The sequence below is a fragment of the Synchiropus splendidus genome, chromosome 11 (assembly GCF_027744825.2).
Source record: "Synchiropus splendidus isolate RoL2022-P1 chromosome 11, RoL_Sspl_1.0, whole genome shotgun sequence".
NCBI classification, from domain to species: domain Eukaryota; kingdom Metazoa; phylum Chordata; class Actinopteri; order Syngnathiformes; family Callionymidae; genus Synchiropus; species Synchiropus splendidus.
Genome location: NC_071344.1, coordinates 2,325,967 through 2,347,168, shown reverse-complemented (window position 1 = coordinate 2,347,168; position 21,202 = coordinate 2,325,967). Strand labels below are relative to the sequence as shown.

Sequence of the window (21,202 nt, the reverse complement as noted above, 5' to 3'; positions counted from 1 at the left end):
TATATATATATATATATATATATATATATATATATATATATATATATATATATGCTTGCATGCTTGCCGTGATTGAGAGCGACAAATGGAGACAATCATTACTTTTTTATTCGTATTGACACCTAGCCAAAGATGAATTTTGCTGGATCATGATGGACAAAAATCAGTGTAAAACTTGTAGATGACAATGAGTGCACGTGCCTGTGTGCGTGAGTTAGTGTGCGTGTGTGGTGAGGACTTCAAAGTTGGGTCCTGGTTAAGGTTAGCCATGTGTTTTGGTTAGGGTTAGGTTTAAGGGGAGAGGCTGGGGAAAGGGTTATGGCCATCAGACACTTCACATTGTCCCCACAAGGACATCAATACAAACATGTTTATGTGAGTGTGCGTGCGCCCACGCACGTGTGTGAAATTGATCATTGTAGTCATTTGAAACCAACTCAGTCATCCAACTGATGATTTGCAACAGCTGCTGCTGCCATGACAACCAAAGAAATCAAATGACCCTGTCTCTCTCTCTCTCTGGTTCTCTCTTTCCCTCTAACACAACCTGCAATAAAAGTTTGCTCTAGCTCTAGTTTCCCTATTCATGAAAGTCAAAATTAAAGTTTGTTGAATGTTGCTCAGAAACATTGAATCATGGGTAATCAGACCAGCTATGTTTTCTCCGTGTGACGGCAGCAAATGGTGAGTGTGTACAGAGAGGCAAGTGCCTTGCATGTGTAGGATGAAAAACCCTTTGCTACAATGTATGTGAACATGCGTTGTGAGACTCCAGGCTCCATTCAGATCTCTACACTACTATATTTGCTTCCATTGACAAGTATTTTCAGAAGAAATATGACTATAGTTTCATAAATCATTGGATGTGATTCCAGTGACTACTACTACTACCGCAGCAACAAAAACTATCCAGAACGTCAAAGTAGTAGACTTTTTCATCACCCTTGCCACAGAAGTCCTCCTTCCACATTGTGTGTCGACTCTTTGGGCTGTCAAATAGATACATTTTTTCCCTTGAAAAAATTGAACTATTAGCTCAAAGGAAAACATTATACAGACGACAGTGCCATCTAGTGGCATCTGAATATTTATATATTTATGTATTAACTCGGCCAGACATGCGTGAGAAATGACAGCCTTGCATGAGTCTCATTCCTACCGCGTGAGAGTTGGCAGCCCTGACGTACATACATGACGTGACTGCAGCAACATCCTGTTTTGGTATGAATATCCGGGTCGGCTTTGGCGACTGGTTAGTGACTGAGCAGAAACTGGATCTGACGGCTTCAAATTTCAAACAATGTACAGCCAACTCTATCTATTTTGAACGCGTTCACGCTTACCTTGTACATGAAGACTGACTGCTTTCACTTGCAGGTGGACCCAGCACAGCAGCAGGATGGTCCCTGCCATCCCCAAAGCAGGTAGCGAGCTTTTCAAGCGCCTCACCCCGTCTTTGCTGCTAGAGGCGCAGCAATGCTATGAGGCTGAGCAGCAGCGGCATCGCACTTGCAAAGAGAAAAACATTGAGGTACACTGACACTGTTTGCACTTGGGCTGTCAATAGGTTCACATCATACAGTGTGCGTACAAAACTGCAGAAAGTGGCATAGCGTTATCTCAGAGCGATTGAAGAAATACTGAAGCCTGACATAAATTTCCTACTCTGATCCACTCTACGGGGATCATCCACACCCTAAATCAGACTTTTTTTTCTTTCTCTCATGTTGTTTGATTTCTACAAGTTGGATGTTCTTTCTCTTTATTCAAATGAAAGTCATGGTATCAAAATACATATTCATATCAAACCCACATTAGGTGCCTTTTGGCTGCAGACCTGATCTCGCCTGTAGACGACTGGAGAGAAACTGGAATTGGTCAGGGTCTGTCGCAGCCTCAGGGATCACACCAGATCCATTCCTGACCTTTAGAGCCTGGGTTACTTGGACAAGAGAGGATCAAGCAGAGAATTGCATCCCTCATACGCTCAGAATCACTTCTGATCATATGATCAGAAAGTGCCATGTAGAATACCTTCACATGTTCAGCTACGGAAATAAATTGCTTCATCAGACTTGGAAATTTATTTTGACATTGAATTTTAAACATTGAATGTTTTTTTTACACTGAACTTTTAACATTGAATACTTATACACTGCAAGCGCTGTCAACTAGTGTATGTGAATCACTACATGCACTAATGAAACTATCACCACAAACTGACGTTTAAGACTATTCTGGTTCGTTGCCATTGCTGTCGCATTTGCTGCACAGAGAAACATCATTGTCACATGACCAGCAGGCCATAAGCTCATTGGTCAAATCGCTGACTGAATTTTTATTATTGAATTTAAAAACATTTTTTAACATCAACTTTTTTCCTTTTTTTTTAACACAGATTTTTTTTTAATGTAATTTGACATTAACATTGAATGTTTTTTCCACTGAATTTGATTTGATGTGGATTGATGAAGCAAAAACATTCAGTGATGCAATTTCAGTATGAAATACATTTCAAAGTCTGAAACAATTTTGCTTCCATATTATCCGTAATTTTCCTCTTCACACATCAAAAACATTAGTCACGTGACAATTTACTACAGTTAATGCATTTTTCACAGGTTTACGTTGACAGTCCTCCTTTTCATCAAAGAAAACATATAGTGTGGTTTGTATCTATTTGTAGTGTGTTAGCAACACTGGCAAACAGCGGCGTGTGGCTTTTAAGGCTTAGGAGAATGATTTACAGGAGGAAGACCAAGATGGTCCTCAGCCGAACAGTGACCTGGAGGCTGGAAAACCCCTTCCATTCATATATGGAGACCCCCCACCTGACCTTCGCAACATCCCCTTGGAAGAAATAGACCCCTTCTATCAGGCAAAGAAGGTCTGTCTATACACCCCATTGACTGACTTGGACAGAGTATTTGCTGAAATGACTTTTCTCCCACAGACTTTCATTGTGATCAGTAAAGGAAACGTCATCTACCGATTTAATACCGATCCTGCGTTGTACCTGCTAAGCCCTCTGAACCCTCTGAGGATCTTCGCCATTAAGGTCCTCATTCACTCATATCCTTGATGTGGCACAGCGTGACTGCTCCTGCTGCTGCACGACAATTATACCTTTGTTTTCCTTAAAGACCCAACTCTGTTTAGCTTGTTCATCATGGTCACAATTTTGACCAACTGTGTCTTCATGACCATGAGTGACCCTCCAGCATGGAGCAAGACAGTCGAGTACGTTTGTCCTTCTTCACTTATGTCTTCCCAAGGTGGCACCAGACTCCAAAGAAAATGGAAAAGAAATCATATATACATAAAGTTTCTAACCTCCTTTCTGTCTCTGAATAGATATGTGTTCACCGCCATCTACACTTTTGAAGCTATGGTCAAGGTTCTGTCTCGAGGCTTCTGTGTGGGTCCTTTTACTTTCCTGCGAGACCCTTGGAACTGGCTGGACTTCATGGTCATCAGCATGGCGTAATAGATCAAACTAAAGACGTAAAGCGTTCAAATTAGATGCCATGTAGTTTGAAATCTTTCTTCTCTCCGATAGATATCTGACAGAGTTTGTAGATTTGGGAAACGTTTCTGCATTGAGGACTTTCCGAGTCCTCCGGGCTCTGAAGACCATCACAGTCATTCCTGGTTCGTGAGTTAAATCCTGACTGAAAATAGCATTTGATTCTTGGATCCAAATCTTCCTTCTTTATCAGAGTGGGACTTTTACAATACGTTATAAAACTGATTACTAAACAGACTTTAGCCAAACAATACCCTTATGTAACTGCATATTTTTGCTCCCAGGCTTGAAGACTATCGTTGGAGCTCTGATCCAGTCTGTTAAGAAGTTAGCCGACGTCATGATCCTCACGGTCTTCTGCCTGAGCGTCTTTGCACTGATCGCTCTTCAGCTCTTCATGGGGAACCTGCGGCAGAAATGTGTTTTAATGCAGAGTGACCAAACCTTTAACCTCAGCGCCGGTAGCAACCATAGTTACACCATGAGCGAGGGAAGTTTTGATTATCAAGAGCACATCAACAACCCTGGTAAGATTTGTATCTCAGTATCTACTTTAGATTACATTACATTACATTACATTACTGGAGGTGGGACTGCACCAAGGCTCAGCTCTGAGCCCCTTCCTCTTTGCCATGGTGATGGACAGGTTGACAGATGAGGTTAGACAAGAAGCCCCTTGGACAATGATGTTTGCTGATGACATTGTGATCTGTGGTGAGAGCAGGGAGCAAGTGGAAGATCAGCTAGAGAGGTGGAGGTTTGCCTTAGAAAGGAGAGGAATGAAGGTTAGCCGCAGTAAGACGGAATACATGTGTGTGAATGAGAGGGACAGGTGAAGTTACAGTATGTAGAGCTTAAGAAGGTTGAGGAGACCAAGTCAGAGAGGCTCGATGGAGTTGGTTTGAACATGTACAGAGGAGAGAGGGAGCCAGTACATAGGTAGGAAGATGTTGAGATGTTGGAACTGCCAGGCAGAAGGTGGAGAGGAAGGCCACAGAGGAGAGTGATGGAGGTGGTGAAGGAGGACATGAGGTTTGGAGGTTTGAGAGAGAACAGGGAGCAGAGGACAGGGTGAGATGGAGGAAGATGATCCACTGTGGTGACCCCTGAAGGGAGTAGCTGAAAGGAAAAGAAGAAGACATTAGATTAGATTAGATTAGATTACATTAGATTAGATTAGATTAGATTAGATTAGATTAGATTAGATTAGATTAGATTAGATTAGATTAGATTAGATTAGATTAGATTAGATTAGATTAGATCAGATTAAATAAACAATATTACAAAATAAATAAAATGTAAGCAAGATAAGTCAATGGATAATGATAAATGATCTAAATAATAAATTGTACAAATGATAATAAATGAACAAATGATCGACAGTCAAGTCGGCCTCTGAAGGTGCTTCCCAGTGCCGTTACTAACCGACCTTGACTAGTCTTCCTCAACCCCTTTGATCTCGTTTGATTCTGTAATGGAGATGAGACTGATGGTGTTGGTCCTCTTCTCTATTACAGCGAATCACTATTACCTTCCCGGTCAGGCTGATGCGTTGTTGTGTGGCAACAGTTCCGATGCTGGGTGAGTGGATCATTTGAAGATGCTTGTGGTGACGCAGAGGAAGCAAGACTTTTGCTGCGGTGATGTCTTCAGGGTCTGTCCGGATGGTTATGTCTGTCTGAAGGCAGGAAGGAACCCAAACTATGGCTACACCAATTACGACTCTTTCGGTTCAGCTTTCCTGGCCTCATTCAGGCTGATGACCCAGGATTTCTGGGAGAATCTCTTCCACCTGGTCAGTAAATAACGTCTTTTTCCAACTGACCATGACTACCACATACGCCTCCACAGACACTGCGTGCAGCTGGTAAGGCCTACATGGTTTTCTTTGTGGTGGTCATATTTCTGGGCTCCTTCTACCTGGTAAACCTCATCCTGGCTGTGGTCGCGATGGCCTACGCCGAGCAGAACCAGGCCACCCTGGAAGAAGCCAAACAAAAGGAGGAGGAGTACGCTCAGATTCTAGAGGCTCTGAAGATGAGGGAACAGGTGAGCTGACACCTCTGGCAAACCTTTCCTCACGTGTTTTCAGTGTGCATTGTGTGTCTGTTTAGGAAGGTTCAACAGCACAAATCCATGGTGAACAACTGACATCAAAAGAAGGTGCACACAGGCATTCCACTCATGAAGAAATACATATTTCTACAATATTGAAAAGCTTTGTTGAATAACACAAATGCTTGTTTCAGAGTTTGATGAAGACCAGCGACCATGTTCTCCATGCTGGTACCTGTTTGCTGAGGTCTTCCTGAGGTGGAACTGTTGTAGCTGCTGGCGATGGATCAAACAAAGACTTCTCATTCTCGTCATGGACCCTTTTTTTGACCTTGCCATCACCACCTGCATCATCCTCAACACCGTCTTCATGGCCATGGAACACTACCCCATGACGGAACATTTCGAGGAGCTGCTCAGTGTTGGGAACCTGGTCAGGTTTCACTCTCACACAAGATGAGTCCACTCATGGTTTAGAACAGCGTTTTTCAACAGGGGTGCCGCGGCACACGAGTGATTTATCCAAATTTGTCCAGAAGTAGAGGTGGACGATATGATGACATTCAGTCATGAACAATCAGAATGTGTTGGTGATCTACCAACGCGAGGAGATGACTTGGATTTGGTCACGTTCTTTCTATACACTATAAATCTATGCTGCAGCTATGCTTCTATTACCACTCACAGCGAAGAAGCCAGTCAAACACATAACTTCCATCTGTTTTTAAATCTGATGCACCTCTAACTTGACCACAAACCTTCATGACAAAATGATGGAGTGTTCCTTAGCAGACCTGTGACACCAAAGACTGTCTGCACGCAGAACTGGCAGAGCTAACAGAGCTAACGGCTAATGTCTCACTTCAAAACTTAACTGATACTTGTAGACTAGCAAAGATTGTCTCATTCCTTAAAAGATTGCAAAAAACTAAATGCATAACACCAAATGCCAAAATATCTGAGTGTCAGTAGCTACAATTTTTTCAGAAATTAAAAGGGATTTTCCACAGGAACTTGGACTAAGCTCAAGTGTGGTTTGGCCGAGTTTTCCTTGGGTGGTTTTATCCGGATTTAAGTGCGCCGTGGCTTAAAAAAGGTTGAAAAACACTGGTATAGAATCAGGTGAACTGACTGTCTACCCCCTCTGCAGGTCTTCACAGGAATATTTACAGCTGAAATGGTTCTCAAGCTTCTGGCCATGGATCCCTACTTCTACTTCCAGGTATTTCACCTGCTTTTAAAACTTCCATATTCTTGTCAGTAACTTGAAAGTCCAGTCATTGTCGTTTCGAGTATGAAGTTGTTCAGGAGGGATCAGCTCAAGAAAAAGATGGCTTAAAATTGTTGTCACATTGTCATGCTACCAGGTGGGCTGGAACATATTTGACTCCATCATTGTCACCATGAGCCTGGTGGAACTTGGACTGGCAAACGTCCAAGGCCTGTCAGTCCTGCGCTCTTTCAGACTGGTCAGTCTGCTGTACACGCCTTGACTTGTTCCCATCGTTTGAATATTTCCTGTCAGTCGCATGTCCTCATCATCTTGAGATGTTTTCTGTTGAGCCTTGTCTTCTCTAATTCTTCTGTTTTCTTCCCCCAAACAACCGTCCCTCACTCTTCTCTTTCCTGTTTGCCTTCCACTCAGATGAGAGTGTTCAAGTTAGCCAAGTCCTGGCCCACACTCAACATGTTGATCAAGATCATTGGGAACTCAGTGGGTGCGCTTGGGAACCTGACACTGGTTCTCGCCATCATAGTCTTCATCTTTGCCGTCGTTGGCATGCAGCTTTTTGGGAAAAGCTACAAAGACTGCGTTTGTCGCATCTCAGAGGACTGCGAGCTTCCCCGCTGGCACATGAATGACTTCTTCCACGCCTTCTTGATCATCTTCAGGGTGCTGTGTGGAGAGTGGATCGAGACCATGTGGGACTGCATGGAGGTGGCTGGTCAGGCCATGTGCCTGGTTGTCTTCATGATGGTCTTGGTCATAGGGAACCTGGTGGTAAGTACTTACTGTATCTGGCACATTATACAAAACCGATGTGTGCCTGGTCCATTTCAAGAGCTCACAATAATGTTTTTGAACATCAGTGAATCCATGTCAGGATGAATCTAACCATCCATATCATGGCACTAGCCCACTGCTCATCCACTTACTTGACTTGCATCTCGGGTTTCAAGTAAACTACTTCGTCTTCAGCCTAGATCTCTTTTGTCCCACTAAGCTTCCTTATAAACCCATCAGAGTCATCGTGCCTTCATGACCTTGTAGTTGTGCTGAACCTCTGTCTTCTTTTCTTCCAGGTCCTCAATCTGTTCCTGGCCTTGCTTTTGAGCTCCTTCAGTGGCGATAATCTTGTCACTGTAGAAGAAGAAGGGGAAAATAACCTGCAGCTTGCAGTGAACCGGATAAATAGCTTTGTCTCATGCCTGAAATCCTGGGTGATGGGTCTGCTGGAGCGTGTCTTCAGATCCCGGAGGTTGGGCACTACAAACCAAGGCAATATGACGAGACCCCCGGATGGACCAAAGACAATGAACAACAAAGAGAACACTGAGTTTTTCGCATTAAGCTCAGATGTACTGGCCCTCGGATGTCGTTCTGTTGACGGCCGTCTCGGAGATGTGAAAGTCCCAATAGCTGAAGCTGAGTCCGACTGTCAGTCTGAATACATGGATGAAACGTCACAGGTGACTTTGGGCTCGGATGTTTGAGTTCTGACTTTCAGTTTTGTCTTCAACTTCCTTCGTGCTGGCCGATTTGATCCTTACTTCTCACCAAAATATAACAAGACATGATTTGTTGGTTTAAGGAGATGACTTATTTATGACTTATTGATGATGATTTATTTTTGGACATATAGTTTTGTTTTTGGAAACCGGAGGCCTCAGGCCGAAATTTCGTTGCATTATAGTGCAATGACAATGAAGAAAGTCTAAGTCTAGTCTAAGTCTAAGACATTACCACCATGTTAGCAAGTGTTAGCATGGTTGCTAGGTGAGTCGAGGCTCACAACGGTGATCAAAAGCGAAACTCTCTACTTCAGATACTCCACATCTATCATTCTTGAATACATACACAACTCAATCTCGGGGATATTTCAATGTATTCAGAAACTTGCAAGTTTATTCCTAAGACCTGCGTGTTTGACGATGATGACGATCCATGACAGTGACGCCGTTGAACCATTTAGTGATTTAGTATTGGATTATAATCTGAAAATGGCTACTTCCGAACCCGTTTCATTCCTCTACGTAGGACGACGAGTCTTCAATTTGCAGTTCCATTCAGAAGCAGTGCGAGAATCTGGAGGATGAAGATGATGATGGTGATGATGAAGGAACGGAGCCAGAGGACTGCTGCACTGAAGGTTGGTATCTGACTGTACGTCTGTCCTTCTCACACACTGACAGTGTTTTACGCGTTGTTGCTCCAGACTGCTACAAGGCCTGTCCTCCTCTGAACATTGATACGTCCAGAGGAGCTGGACAATGGATATGGAGACTCAGGAGAACTTGCTTCGCAATTGTGGAACACAACTACTTTGAGACTTTCATCATCTTCATGATCCTGCTGAGCAGTGGCGCTCTGGTATCAACACAGAAATGTCTTAAAAACGGATATGACCAGTGAATATCTGGCTGACCCCTCTGTGTGTGTGTTTAGGCCTTTGAAGATATCTACCTGGATCAGAAACAGACCATTAAAACGGTGCTGGAGTTCTCCGATCAGGTCTTCACGTTTGTCTTTGTTGTTGAGATGATTCTGAAGTGGATTGCGTTTGGACTGAAGACCTACTTTACAAACGCCTGGTGCTGGTTGGATTTTCTCATCGTAGATGTTGGTATCAGCAGTTAGCCCTGCAGTGATCGAAGTCACACTGAATTTTTCTCTCTTGCTCCAGGTCTCCCTCGTGTCACTGACCGCTAACCTTCTGGGGTACTCAGAACTGGGAGCTATTAAGTCGCTGAGGACGCTGCGAGCGCTAAGACCTCTGAGGGCTCTTTCTCGCTTCGAAGGCATGAAGGTGAAAAAGGAAGCCTTGCTGACTCAATGACTGCGGTTACATGACGGCGTGGAAAATCAACTTATTGCATTAGTCTGACTAAAATCTGGACTTTTACAATGTTCGTAAACAGCTTAGTCCGACTACTGGAGAGATCTAGCATGTAGCCAGTTAGCTCAACGATGACGCAAGCTTCAGCTATGTTATGCTATGCTAACTCGTAAAATAATGACGGTATAATGATGTCTACTGACCTTCTATACAATAGAGAAGTCGTGTGTGTAACCAGATGTGTGGGTCTTACACATGACAAACCTGATATCAGCTGCGTTTTGTAACTCACGACGACAATGATTTGTAGATGAGTATGTTTGTCTTCAACTTCACTCTGGTCGTTTTGATCCTTAGTTCTCATAAGACGTGATTTGTTGGTTCGAAGAAGATGACAGTACCACCACGTTAGCAACCGTTAGCATGGTTGCTAGGTGAGTCGAGGCTCAAGTAATCAAAAGCGCGACTCTGTTCTTCAGATACTCCACAACTATGATTCTTGTGATACAGAATCTTCAGAATATTTAATATTAATCAGAAACTTGCCAGTTTATTCCATCTTGGACGATGATTCATGACGGTGACGGCATTGAACCATCGCTCTGAGGCGCTGATTCTGGACCTCTGAAGTTAAACTGTCTCGCTGTCAAAAGGAACTGGAAGGACTGAAGAGCTCACAGCAACACCCCTCGTCACCGAGGTGCATTGCTCAGTAATTCGACTTATCTAACCGGGAGAACATGACGCAATTGGACTCGGTGGCTTAATCGAGCTGCTGCCTGAGTCGGGCTACACTCTGCATAACCACAGTCATTGTTGTGCTTTTGACTGACTGTGGACCAGCAAGCAACGGTTACGTGACGTCTCAGAAAACTGAATAATTGGAGCTGTTGTGCGACTATGGGGGAGAAATTGGAATTTCTTTCAGTCTGACTCCACTAGCTGGACAATGTGCATGTAGCCCTGTCGCTCGACTATGAATATACTGGATGGTCTGAAGCTGCGTGTGCTTCTGCTGCGCTCCAGCAGTAAGCGGTTAAGTGGAAACTTCTCAGGGGGAAGTACAGACGGGAACATTAATAACATTATATACGTGAGGGCTGGCACACACAACAAACTACAGTATGACAGTGGTTCTGATTGTTTTCAGAAGCCCTGTTAGACTGAGGTCTCTTGTTCTATTCAGCCTGAAATATTGAATATGAAACTATATCGATATACATCCTGTCATTCTTGCAGTACATCATTTATATAGAGTATAGAATTTTATTCAGAAAATTGCGAGCGCTCCTCCATGATGATGATAATGACCGCCCCATGATGTGACGACATCAAGCTATTGTCAGGTAATTGCAACGTGACCTTTTCCCTTCTCCATAGGTGGTGGTCAATGCCCTGGTGGGGGCCATTCCTTCCATTCTGAATGTTCTGCTTGTGTGTCTCATCTTCTGGCTGATATTCAGCATCATGGGAGTCAACTTATTTGCCGGGAAGTTTTATTACTGTTTCAATGAGACGTCTGAAGAGATGTTTCCAGCTGAAACCATCTCTAACAAGTCAGAGTGTCGCCACCTGATCGAGGAAAACTACACCGATGTCCGCTGGAAGAATGTCAAGATTAACTTTGACAACGTTGGAATGGGCTATCTGTCTCTGCTGCAAGTGGTCAGTTTCTACTACACCAGTATTTGAAGGTTTATTCTCATGAAATGAATCATAACTTGCACAAAGAGACACACGTTTCTGTATTTACAGACACAGAAGGATGTGCACACACACACACACACGTTTGTCTTCCTATCTTAGTGAGGGCCAATATTGATATCACCCTTTCCCCAGCCCCTCGCCCTAAACCTAAACCATCCAAATCACATGGCTCACCTTAACCAAGAATCCTCACAAGAACAGTGCTTTATCAAGAATTGGTCCCCACAAAGTAGGATAAACGAGCCCCCACACACTCCAGAACTCAGGCAGGGCACATTAACCTGACACTCTCTGCCGAGTAAAAGCTAAAAGCAAATTGTGTTTCATCAGGCCACATTCAAAGGCTGGATGGAGATCATGTACGCTGCTGTGGATTCCAGAGAGGCAAGTGGACCAAACGGCCTTGTCAGCAAGATAACTTTGACCTTTAACCCTTTTACTTGTAGGTGGAGTTACAGCCAGAATACGAGGCCAATCTGTATATGTACTTGTACTTTGTCTGTTTCATCATTTTTGGATCATTTTTCACCCTCAACCTCTTCATCGGAGTGATCATTGACAACTTCAACCAGCAGAAAGCAAAGATGAGTCCCACCTCCAATACATGCACCTCAAACACACACACACACACACACACATTTCCATTGGGCATCAAATACGAATGGATCAAAACAACTTCTTTATGTCAAAACACTGAGTAGTGGAATGAACAATTTCATTTTACATCTCCCAGTTCTGAGCGGGAGATTTTTTGAGGTGTAATAGATGTATTCTCTGCTGTACTTAGGGGGAACAGACATTTTTATGACAGAAGAACAGAAGAAGTATTACAACGCCATGAAGAAACTGGGTTCCAAGAAGCCCCAAAAGCCAGTTCCTCGACCAGAGGTCAGTTTCAAAGCTACGCTACGTTACAACGTCTCAATGCGCCTTCGTCTCTGTGGAAACTTTTGTGTGTTTTCCACAGAATCAACTTCAGGCCTTGGCCTTTGACCTGGTCACCACGCAGTTCTTCGACATCTTCATTATGGTGTTAATCTGCCTGAACATGGTGACAATGATGGTGGAGACAGACGAGCAGAGTCAGGAGAAGGAGGAAATCCTCTTTTGGCTCAACCTGATCTTCATCATCTTCTTCACTTCTGAGTGTATCCTGAAGCTGCTTGCGCTTCGTCGACACTACTTTTCGGTTGGGTGGAACGTTTTTGACTTTGTGGTGGTCATCCTGTCCATCGTTGGTCAGTGAGTGGCATGTGAGGAAGGCCTCGTCTTTGACGGTGACGGACTCTCTGCCTGTCTTCTGCAGGTCTGCTGCTTGCTGACCTCATTGAGAAGTACTTTGTCTCACCCACGCTCTTCCGTGTCATCCGCCTGGCGCGCATCGGGAGGATCCTTCGGCTCATTCGTGGAGCCAAGGGTATCCGCACTCTGCTTTTTGCCTTGATGATGTCGCTTCCTGCCCTTTTCAACATCGGGCTCCTTCTTTTCCTGATCATGTTCATCTTCTCCATCTTTGGCATGTCCAACTTTGCTTATGTGAAGAAGGAGGGCATGATAGATGACATGTTCAACTTTGAGACGTTTGGAAACAGCATGATCTGTCTGTTCATGATCACCACATCTGCTGGTTGGGACGGTCTCCTCAGTCCCATCATGAACCTGCCTCCGGACTGCGACCCCAACCACGAGAACCCTGGCACGTCAGTTAGAGGAAACTGCGGGAGTCCAGCTGTGGGTATAGTCTTCTTCACAAGCTACATCATCATGTCTTTTCTCGTTGTGGTCAACATGTACATCGCCATCATCCTGGAGAACTTTAACGTGGCCACTGAGGAGAGCAGTGACCCGCTGTGCGAGGATGACTTTGAAATGTTTTACGAGACATGGGAAAAGTTTGACCCCGATGCGTCACAGTTCATCCAGTACAGGTCAGTCCTGAGCAAGGTTTGAGTCTCTGACACAGCGAAAGTAACAGGCCTCACTCTTTCAGCGAACTGTCCGACTTCTGTGACGCCTTGAAAGATCCACTCCGCATTCCTAAACCAAACACTGTCAAACTGATCCAGATGGATCTTCCACTAGTTCCAGGAGATCGGATTCACTGCCTGGACCTCCTGCTGGCTCTCACTGCCGAGGTGACTCCACTGTATCCCCATGGTTACAGTTTGTCAGTTCACACCAGCTTTAAAATATCACATCTGCGTAGGTGCTTGGAGATTCAGGACAGATGGATGCTCTGAAGACAAGTATGGAGGAGAAGTTCATGGCAAACAACCCATCTAAGGTTTGGTTTCCATCTGGCTTAGTTGGGTGTATTTAGTTCCCGACAGGAAAGCACAGGGAAACAATGCATTCCAGGAGTCAGGAACCAAGTCCAATCCAATTCTACAAACCTTTTATGCTGTTGTTTTCCTGCATTTCCTCTTCTTATTCATGTTTCAAATGTTACAATTTTCACGTAAACGTCTACACCCGTCCGTACAACCACCTTAATTGACCACACCCACCAAGTCAAAGTACCGTAAACACTGCGTCTGCTTCAACAAGCCTCAATGCTGTCACTTTTCGGGTCCTCACTCCTTGCAGCTCCACTTAATCCGTCCTTAAATAAATTCAGCCTCAGAAATGTTCCTTGCTTGCTGGTCCATGCAGCGTTATCAATGGTACTATTCCAGTTGTCTGAAGGAGCTATACCTGCCTACAGGCCGCGTTAAAGTTAACTGTAGTATTTTCATTATTTAAGCAAGAAGAGGATTGAAAATTTGACATTTGTATAATTGACACACCACATTCACAAGTCGTCCAATGACTGTAAAGAAGTTGGGAAGCTCTTTGCTTGTCAGGATACTCTGTACCGCTTTCTTCTATTTTTATTTCAGTTGTTTTTATACTCATCAACTCTTAGATCACTGTGACCAGATAACTCTTGTCTGCAGGTGTCGTACGAGCCCATCAGTAGCACTCTGCGCCGGAAGCAGGAGGAGGTTTCTGCTACAGTGATACAGCGAGCTTTCAGGAAGCATCTTCTTCAGAGAACTCTCAAGCTTGCATCGTGTAAATACAGAGAGAAGATAATGGGGACGTCAAATAAGCTGTCGACTGAAAAGGAAAGCCTTCTTGGTCGGAGATTTCAATTGTTTTATGGAGACAACAGCTCAGGATTTCAATTCAACCCAGATCAAGTAGAGCTTCAGAGCGAGTTAGTCTTGTATTCAGCTCCGACCGCTCAGCCGAGAAGTTCACTGGCAGAAAGGAACCTGAAAGAGTCCGTTATCTGAAGGCGCTTGAAGACACTTTGGTCTTTTGGTTGGCTGTATCCTCTCATAGCGCCTTTCTTTTACTGGCCTCGGTTTCTCTTGCATTTAACACCAGTCAAAAGTTGAGACAAGCCTCTCATTGAATGCTTTTGGTTGGCTATTTTCCCAGCAAAAAATGCAGAAAATATTTTAATATTTTAGACTCTTCAAAATAGACTCCTGTCACTCTGATAACTGCGTTGCTCACATTGTCACGATGAGCTTCAAGAGGTCGTCACCTGAAATGGTTTTCCAGCAGGTGAATAAAAAAGACTGAGGTTTGTCAAAACTTTTGACCGAGCAAATAAGTGTAAGAGTTTTATCTATTGTTAAAATTCTTGTTAAAAGTTTTCTTTTCTTTTTTTTTGCATTTTATGTGGGTTAATCTCTTGAAATACTGTAGTTTCCCTCCCTGCAAATAATATTTCATGAATAGCCATTTAGAAAATCAACAATGAATCGGAATATGGTTTAATATGTGTGACGTATTGACTTTCTTGGTTTTGTTTTTTCATCTTGCCATGCTTCTCTCTTTCTGTTAACTCTTGACATGAATTTACCATAAACGCTGAAATTTGATTTCTTTTTGTTTCTTCATATTCATGAATTAAAGGGTCTGATTAATTCTTGCCTGCTCTTGCTGTGTGGTGTGCAATGTTGGGCGGGTCACTCTAGAAATGTCAAATGTCTGCTGCAGTTGACACTTTCACCATCTTCCATTCCTCACCTGTCTGTCTGACTCTTGGCTCTACTGCCCTCTGGCGGACGTCGCTATGAGTGCTACCTCAATGGCCAGGCCTGGGCACCAAGAAAGGTCACTGCACTTTTCTGGTCGTGATTACAATTTGCCTCATCACCGTCAACATAAAGTTGTGATGACATTCACCAACACATCATAATGAAGAATGAAGAGCAATGACATCAGCATTTATTGACCCTTAGGCTGCCCTTGTGTTGCATGCGGTCGAATTGGCTGCTCAAGCATTGCATAGTCTCTTACTGCAGCAGACCCATCCAGGACGAGAGCAGTTTTCCAGCCGAGTGCAGCCTTTATCTCCAGTGTCAACTGATGAGAAAAGCACAGTGGGCATAAGTTGATCATCTTTGGCTTCATGCTTAAACCGGCACAGCACTCACCTCTGGTGTAACAAGCCTGCTCGACTTGACTCTTGCAATCCAGGATCATTGTGATGGGACAATGTAATGTGTGTTGCTTCCCTCTACTACTTCAACTGGCAGCTGAGCATGATGATAACTTCTGCTGTGTTCAGTATGAGAACATGCGTCATTAGAAGTACATAACAGACATCGCAGGCCTCAACGGTGTATTCATTAAATTAAGCTACGCTTGTATCTTTATGAACACGGCTGGTGTCGCAACCTCTCGCCCCCATTATAAACGTTACTTCCGGGTGCCAGATCAGGTCGGGGTGGCTGTCACTGCCCTATTTGCTTCTTCATCCCGTTTTGCTTCCAGGGCTCAGTTTTATGACGTCATTTCCTGGACGCATGCGCACATTGGAATTTCAAGACGTAATTTCCTGTCCACATGCGCACATGGGTGTCGCTGCTTGACACATAAATTAGAATAAAATTAGCAACGTCATTGCGCCACGCCTCACTACACACTCGTATTTCATCAAGAGAAGCAGAATTTGAATTACTAAAGTACTACGCCGACGCATTAACTGTATTTTAACCTTATTTTATATATATCACTACATTTGACTTGTATTCAACAATTCGGATATTTTAACAAGATTTTGTTTTGTTTGATGAATCGTCCAAAGGAAACTTTTGTGATGGTCACCTTGTTTATTTGTTCATCTTATAGCCTGTTAGTCCTTCTTCTTGTTTATTTATTTTTCTCTATCGACACCTAGTGGACATTTTACAAACATCACTGATTGTCACAGATTTCAGATAAAATAATTGGATCTTTCTGTGCAATTTGCACGCCGTTTTCTATCTTGCCTACGAGGTCTCAGTGGTTAATTTGGTTTATTGCAACCAAATAAACAACAGGACAAACGTCTTTTTCATTGAATCACAACTTTTCTGAGGATTACATTTTATTAACAAAACATGAAAACACACCAACATTATTTATAAATGACTAAACTTATTTTATATACAAAACATCGTAGGCAAGATAGAAAACTGCGTGCAAATTGCACAGAAAGATCAATTATTTTATCTGAAATCTTGTTAAAATATCCGAATTGTTGAATACAGGTCAAATGTGATATATTTAAAATAAGGTTAAAATACAGTTAATGCGTCGGCGTAGTACTTTAGTAATTCAAATTCTGCTTCTCTTGATGAAATACGAGTGTGTAGTGAGGCGTGGCGCAATGACGTTGCTAATTTTATTCTAATTTATGTGTCAAGCAGCGACACCCATGTGCGCATGTGGACAGGAAATTACGTCTTGAAATTCCAATGTGCGCATGCGTCCAGGAAATGACGTCATAAAACTGAGCCCTGGAAGCAAAACGGGATGAAGAAGCAAATAGGGCAGTGACAGTGGCACACAGGGCAGTGACGAGCACATTACGCATGTGCGTGCGTGAACCCAGCCACCAGTGACGTGGCCTTGTTATCGCCGCGCAGACTCAGTGGAAGTCTGTGCTAGCAGGATGGCGTGTCTGATAATCCGAAAAACGGTGCTGTCGTTTGCGTTTGTGAACCTTTTCCCCCTTTTGGTCTCGTCTCTCTACTTTCATATCGGAGAGACGGAGAAGAAATGTTTCATCGAGGAGATTCCCGATGAGACCATGATTATCGGTGAGTGCGGAAGTGGGCTAACTGCTAACGCCAGTTGTTAGCCGGAATGCTTTGACTTGACCGGAAACTTTAGTTCCTCTTCGGTGCTGGTCATTCTAAATGATGCGGTACTTAACTTTCTGTCGACTTGAGAATGTTGCGATGACTTGTTGGATTTGATTCGGTCCTGGTCCGCAGTGACACTTGCTCAATCAAGTTCGTCTTGTTGTGGTTTAAGTTTGCAATTCTCCTGTAGTTTCCCGTGACAAAGTCCCACTGCGTGTTCAATAACTGCGGTATATGTTTAAAGGCTCTTGATCATCTGCAGTGATGCGAGTCAAACTTCGGGGCTAAATTGTGGCGCTTTGGTGTGAGTCTCTTGTATCTGTCCCACTCCCCCAAAACAGGGAACTACCGTACACATCTTTATGACAAGCAAAGGGAGGAGTATCTTCCTGCCACTCAGGGTTTTGGAATGTTTGTGGAGGTCAAAGACCCTGATGATAAGGTCAGTCCAGATGTGGCCAAGGTTGTTGCTTCCTTATCGTGCTGATTGAATTGTTTCTCGCAGGTGATTCTGTCCCGGCAGTACGGTTCCGAGGGTCGGTTCACCTTCACGTCGCACACACCAGGCGAGCACCAGATCTGTCTGCACTCCAACTCCACCAAGTTTGCCCTGTTTGCTGGGGGCATGTTGGTAAGCAAGTTGCCTGCACTGCTGCCACTTTTGTGCTTCCAGTGGGACACGACCACAGTGTAAAGCTGATTGTATTCTTTATATTTATCATCTGTGAATGGATGTCACATGGGTAGAGATGGGAGATGAAGTGAGGAGGGTTGTTGTGCTGGCATCAGTTTTGAGGACCATCAGTGTAACTTTCTTTGAGTGAAATAAAAATCTTTCTAATCTATTTACAGAAAATACAGATAATGACATATTATTGTTTTTGCTTGTGAAAGTCACTGCTTGAATAGTTCTCGTTGGTTTTCCTCAAGTTGTGTGATGATTGCCATGCTTTCTTCAAATGAAGCTATATGATGAAGTTCTGTTTTGAAATCATATTTTGACTGACTCGGTACAATTATTTTTCATTTAACACTGGTCAAGTTTCCAGGCGTGAAGTCATCAAACCCTCCACCACACTAGCTCTCACAAACGCACACTATTGAAGTTGTCAAGAAGGAGCTCTTCTAGCTAATAAGAGTTTGGCACCAGTTCTGTCATGGGAGTTCCAGCCTTGACAGTAATCTCTTCTATCGTCACAGTGGATTTTGATGTGACCTGCTGATCTGGGTCTCTGCTCTTCTATGATTTGCTCTAGAGGGTCCACCTTGACATACAGGTTGGAGAACATGCCAACAACTATGCTGAGATCGCTGCCAAAGATAAACTGACCGAGCTGCAGCTGAGAGTGCGACAGCTGGTGGAACAAGTGGACCAGATCCAGAAAGAGCAGAACTACCAAAGGGTCAGTCACTGGCGTAGTAACGCTCTCTTTGTCTTTCCATTGAGATGTGTGACATTCCCTTCTTTTTTTGCTTGCAGTACCGTGAAGAGCGTTTCCGCCAGACCAGCGAGAGCACCAACCAACGTGTTTTGTGGTGGTCCATCGTTCAGACCCTTATCTTGGTGGCCATTGGAATCTGGCAGATGAGACACTTAAAGAGCTTTTTTGAGGCGAAGAAGCTGGTCTGAAGTGTGTGTGTGTGAATATGTGAAGGATTGTTACTGATGTCCTAAACCAAACACTGTCAAACCGATCCAGATGGATCTTCCACTAGTTCCAGGAGATCGGATTCACTGCCTGGACCTCCTGCTGGCTCTCACTGCCGAGGTGACTCCACTGTATCCCCATGGTTACAGTTTGTCAGTTCACACCAGCTTTAAAATATCACATCTGCGTAGGTGCTTGGAGATTCAGGACAGATGGATGCTCTGAAGACAAGTATGGAGGAGAAGTTCATGGCAAACAACCCATCTAAGGTTTGGTTTCCATATGGCTTAGTTGGGTGTATTTAGTTCCCGACAGGAAAGCACAGGGAAACAATGCATTCCAGGAGTCAGGAACCAAGTCCAATCCAATTCTACAAACCTTTTATGCTGTTGTTTTCCTGCATTTCTTCTTCTTATTCATGTTTCAAATGTTACAATTTTCACGTAAACGTCTACACCCGTCCGTACAACCACCTTAATTGACCACACCCACCAAGTCAAAGTACCGTAAACACTGCGTCTGCTTCAACAAGCCTCAATGCTGTCACTTTTCGGGTCCTCACTCATTGCAGCTCCACTTAATCCGTCCTTAAATAAATTCAGCCTCAGAAATGTTCCTTGCTTGCTGGTCCATGCAGCGTTATCAATGGTACTATTCCAGTTGTCTGAAGGAGCTATACCTGCCTACAGGCCGCGTTAAAGTTAACTGTAGTATTTTCATTATTTAAGCAAGAAGAGGATTGAAAATTTGACATTTGTATAATTGACACACCACATTCACAAGTCGTCCAATGACTGTAAAGAAGTTGGGAAGCTCTTTGCTTGTCAGGATACTCTGTACCGCTTTCTTCTATTTTTATTTCAGTTGTTTTTATACTCATCAACTTTTAGATCACTGTGACCAGATAACTCTTGTCTGCAGGTGTCGTACGAGCCCATCAGTAGCACTCTGCGCCGGAAGCAGGAGGAGGTTTCTGCTACAGTGATACAGCGAGCTTTCAGGAAGCATCTTCTTCAGAGAACTCTCAAGCTTGCGTCGTGTAAATACAGAGAGAAGATAATGGGGACGTCAAATAAGCTGTCGACTGAACAAGACAACAGCTCAGGATTTCAATTCAACCCAGATCAAGTAGAGCTTCAGAGCGAGTTAGTCTTGTATTCAGCTCCGACCGCTCAGCCGAGAAGTTCACTGGCAGAAAGGAACCTGAAAGAGTCCGTTATCTGAAGGCGCTTGAAGACACTTTGGTCTTTTGGTTGGCTGTATCCTCTCATAGCGCCTTTCTTTTACTGGCCTCGGTTTCTCTTGCATTTAACACCAGTCAAAAGTTGAGACAAGCCTCTCATTGAATGCTTTTGGTTGGCTATTTTCCCAGCAAAAAATGCAGAAAATATTTTAATATTTTAGACTCGTCAAAATAGACTCCTGTCACTCTGATAACTGCGTTGCTCACATTGTCACGATGAGCTTCAAGAGGTCGTCACCTGAAATGGTTTTCCAGCAGGTGACTTAAGAATAAAAAAGACTAAGAAGGTTTGTCAAAACTTTTGACCGAGCAAATAAGTGTAAGAGTTTTATCTATTGTTAAAATTCTTGTTAAAAGTTTTCTTTTCTTTTTTTGCATTTTATGTGGGTTAATCTCTTGAAATACTGTAGTTTCCCTCCCTGCAAATAATATTTCATGAATAGCCATTTAGAAAATCAACAATGAATCGGAATATGGTTTAATATGTGTGACGTATTGACTTTCTTGGTTTTGTTTTTTCATCTTGCCATGCTTCTCTCTTTCTGTTAACTCTTGACATGAATTTACCATAAACGCTGAAATTTGATTTCTTTTTGTTTCTTCATATTCATGAATTAAAGGGTCTGATTAATTCTTGCCTGCTCTTGCTGTGTGGTGTGCAATGTTGGGCGGGTCACTCTAGAAATGTCAAATGTCTGCTGCAGTTGACACTTTCACCATCTTCCATTCCTCACCTGTCTGTCTGACTCTTGGCTCTACTGCCCTCTGGCGGACGTCGCTATGAGTGCTACCTCAATGGCCAGGCCTGGGCACCAAGAAAGGTCACTGCACTTTTC

The 21,202-nt window shown here is 43.5% G+C and overlaps 1 protein-coding gene and 1 long non-coding RNA gene across 2 annotated transcripts; one reads left to right on the top strand and one right to left on the bottom strand.

Annotated features, from left to right (window-relative positions):
• The first annotated feature begins 1,384 nt into the window (after positions 1-1,384).
• Positions 1,385-21,009, top strand: LOC128767758 (sodium channel protein type 4 subunit alpha B-like). Its single transcript, XM_053880033.1, is given in 37 exon segments — positions 1,385-1,531; positions 2,750-2,887; positions 2,954-3,072; positions 3,151-3,240; positions 3,355-3,483; positions 3,560-3,651; positions 3,811-4,053; positions 5,044-5,107; positions 5,180-5,321; positions 5,378-5,575; positions 5,578-5,749; positions 5,752-6,014; positions 6,732-6,803; positions 6,949-7,050; positions 7,227-7,583; positions 7,886-8,272; positions 8,841-8,952; positions 9,019-9,173; positions 9,249-9,422; positions 9,487-9,609; positions 11,020-11,304; positions 11,677-11,730; positions 11,793-11,930; positions 12,130-12,234; positions 12,314-12,584; positions 12,653-13,274; positions 13,337-13,481; positions 13,553-13,630; positions 14,283-14,615; positions 17,222-17,429; positions 17,816-17,916; positions 17,980-18,105; positions 18,731-18,877; positions 18,955-19,098; positions 19,175-19,243; positions 19,315-19,392; positions 20,045-21,009. Coding segments are annotated over 37 exon segments (6,471 nt in total). The 5' UTR covers positions 1,385-1,399; the 3' UTR covers positions 20,348-21,009.
• Positions 15,553-16,043, bottom strand: LOC128767572 (uncharacterized). Its single transcript, XR_008416141.1, has 2 exons — positions 15,780-16,043; positions 15,553-15,708 (listed from the first exon to the last, which is right to left on the bottom strand). It is a non-coding gene; the product is annotated as an uncharacterized LOC128767572 (long non-coding RNA).
• Positions 21,010-21,202: the final 193 nt, after the last annotated feature.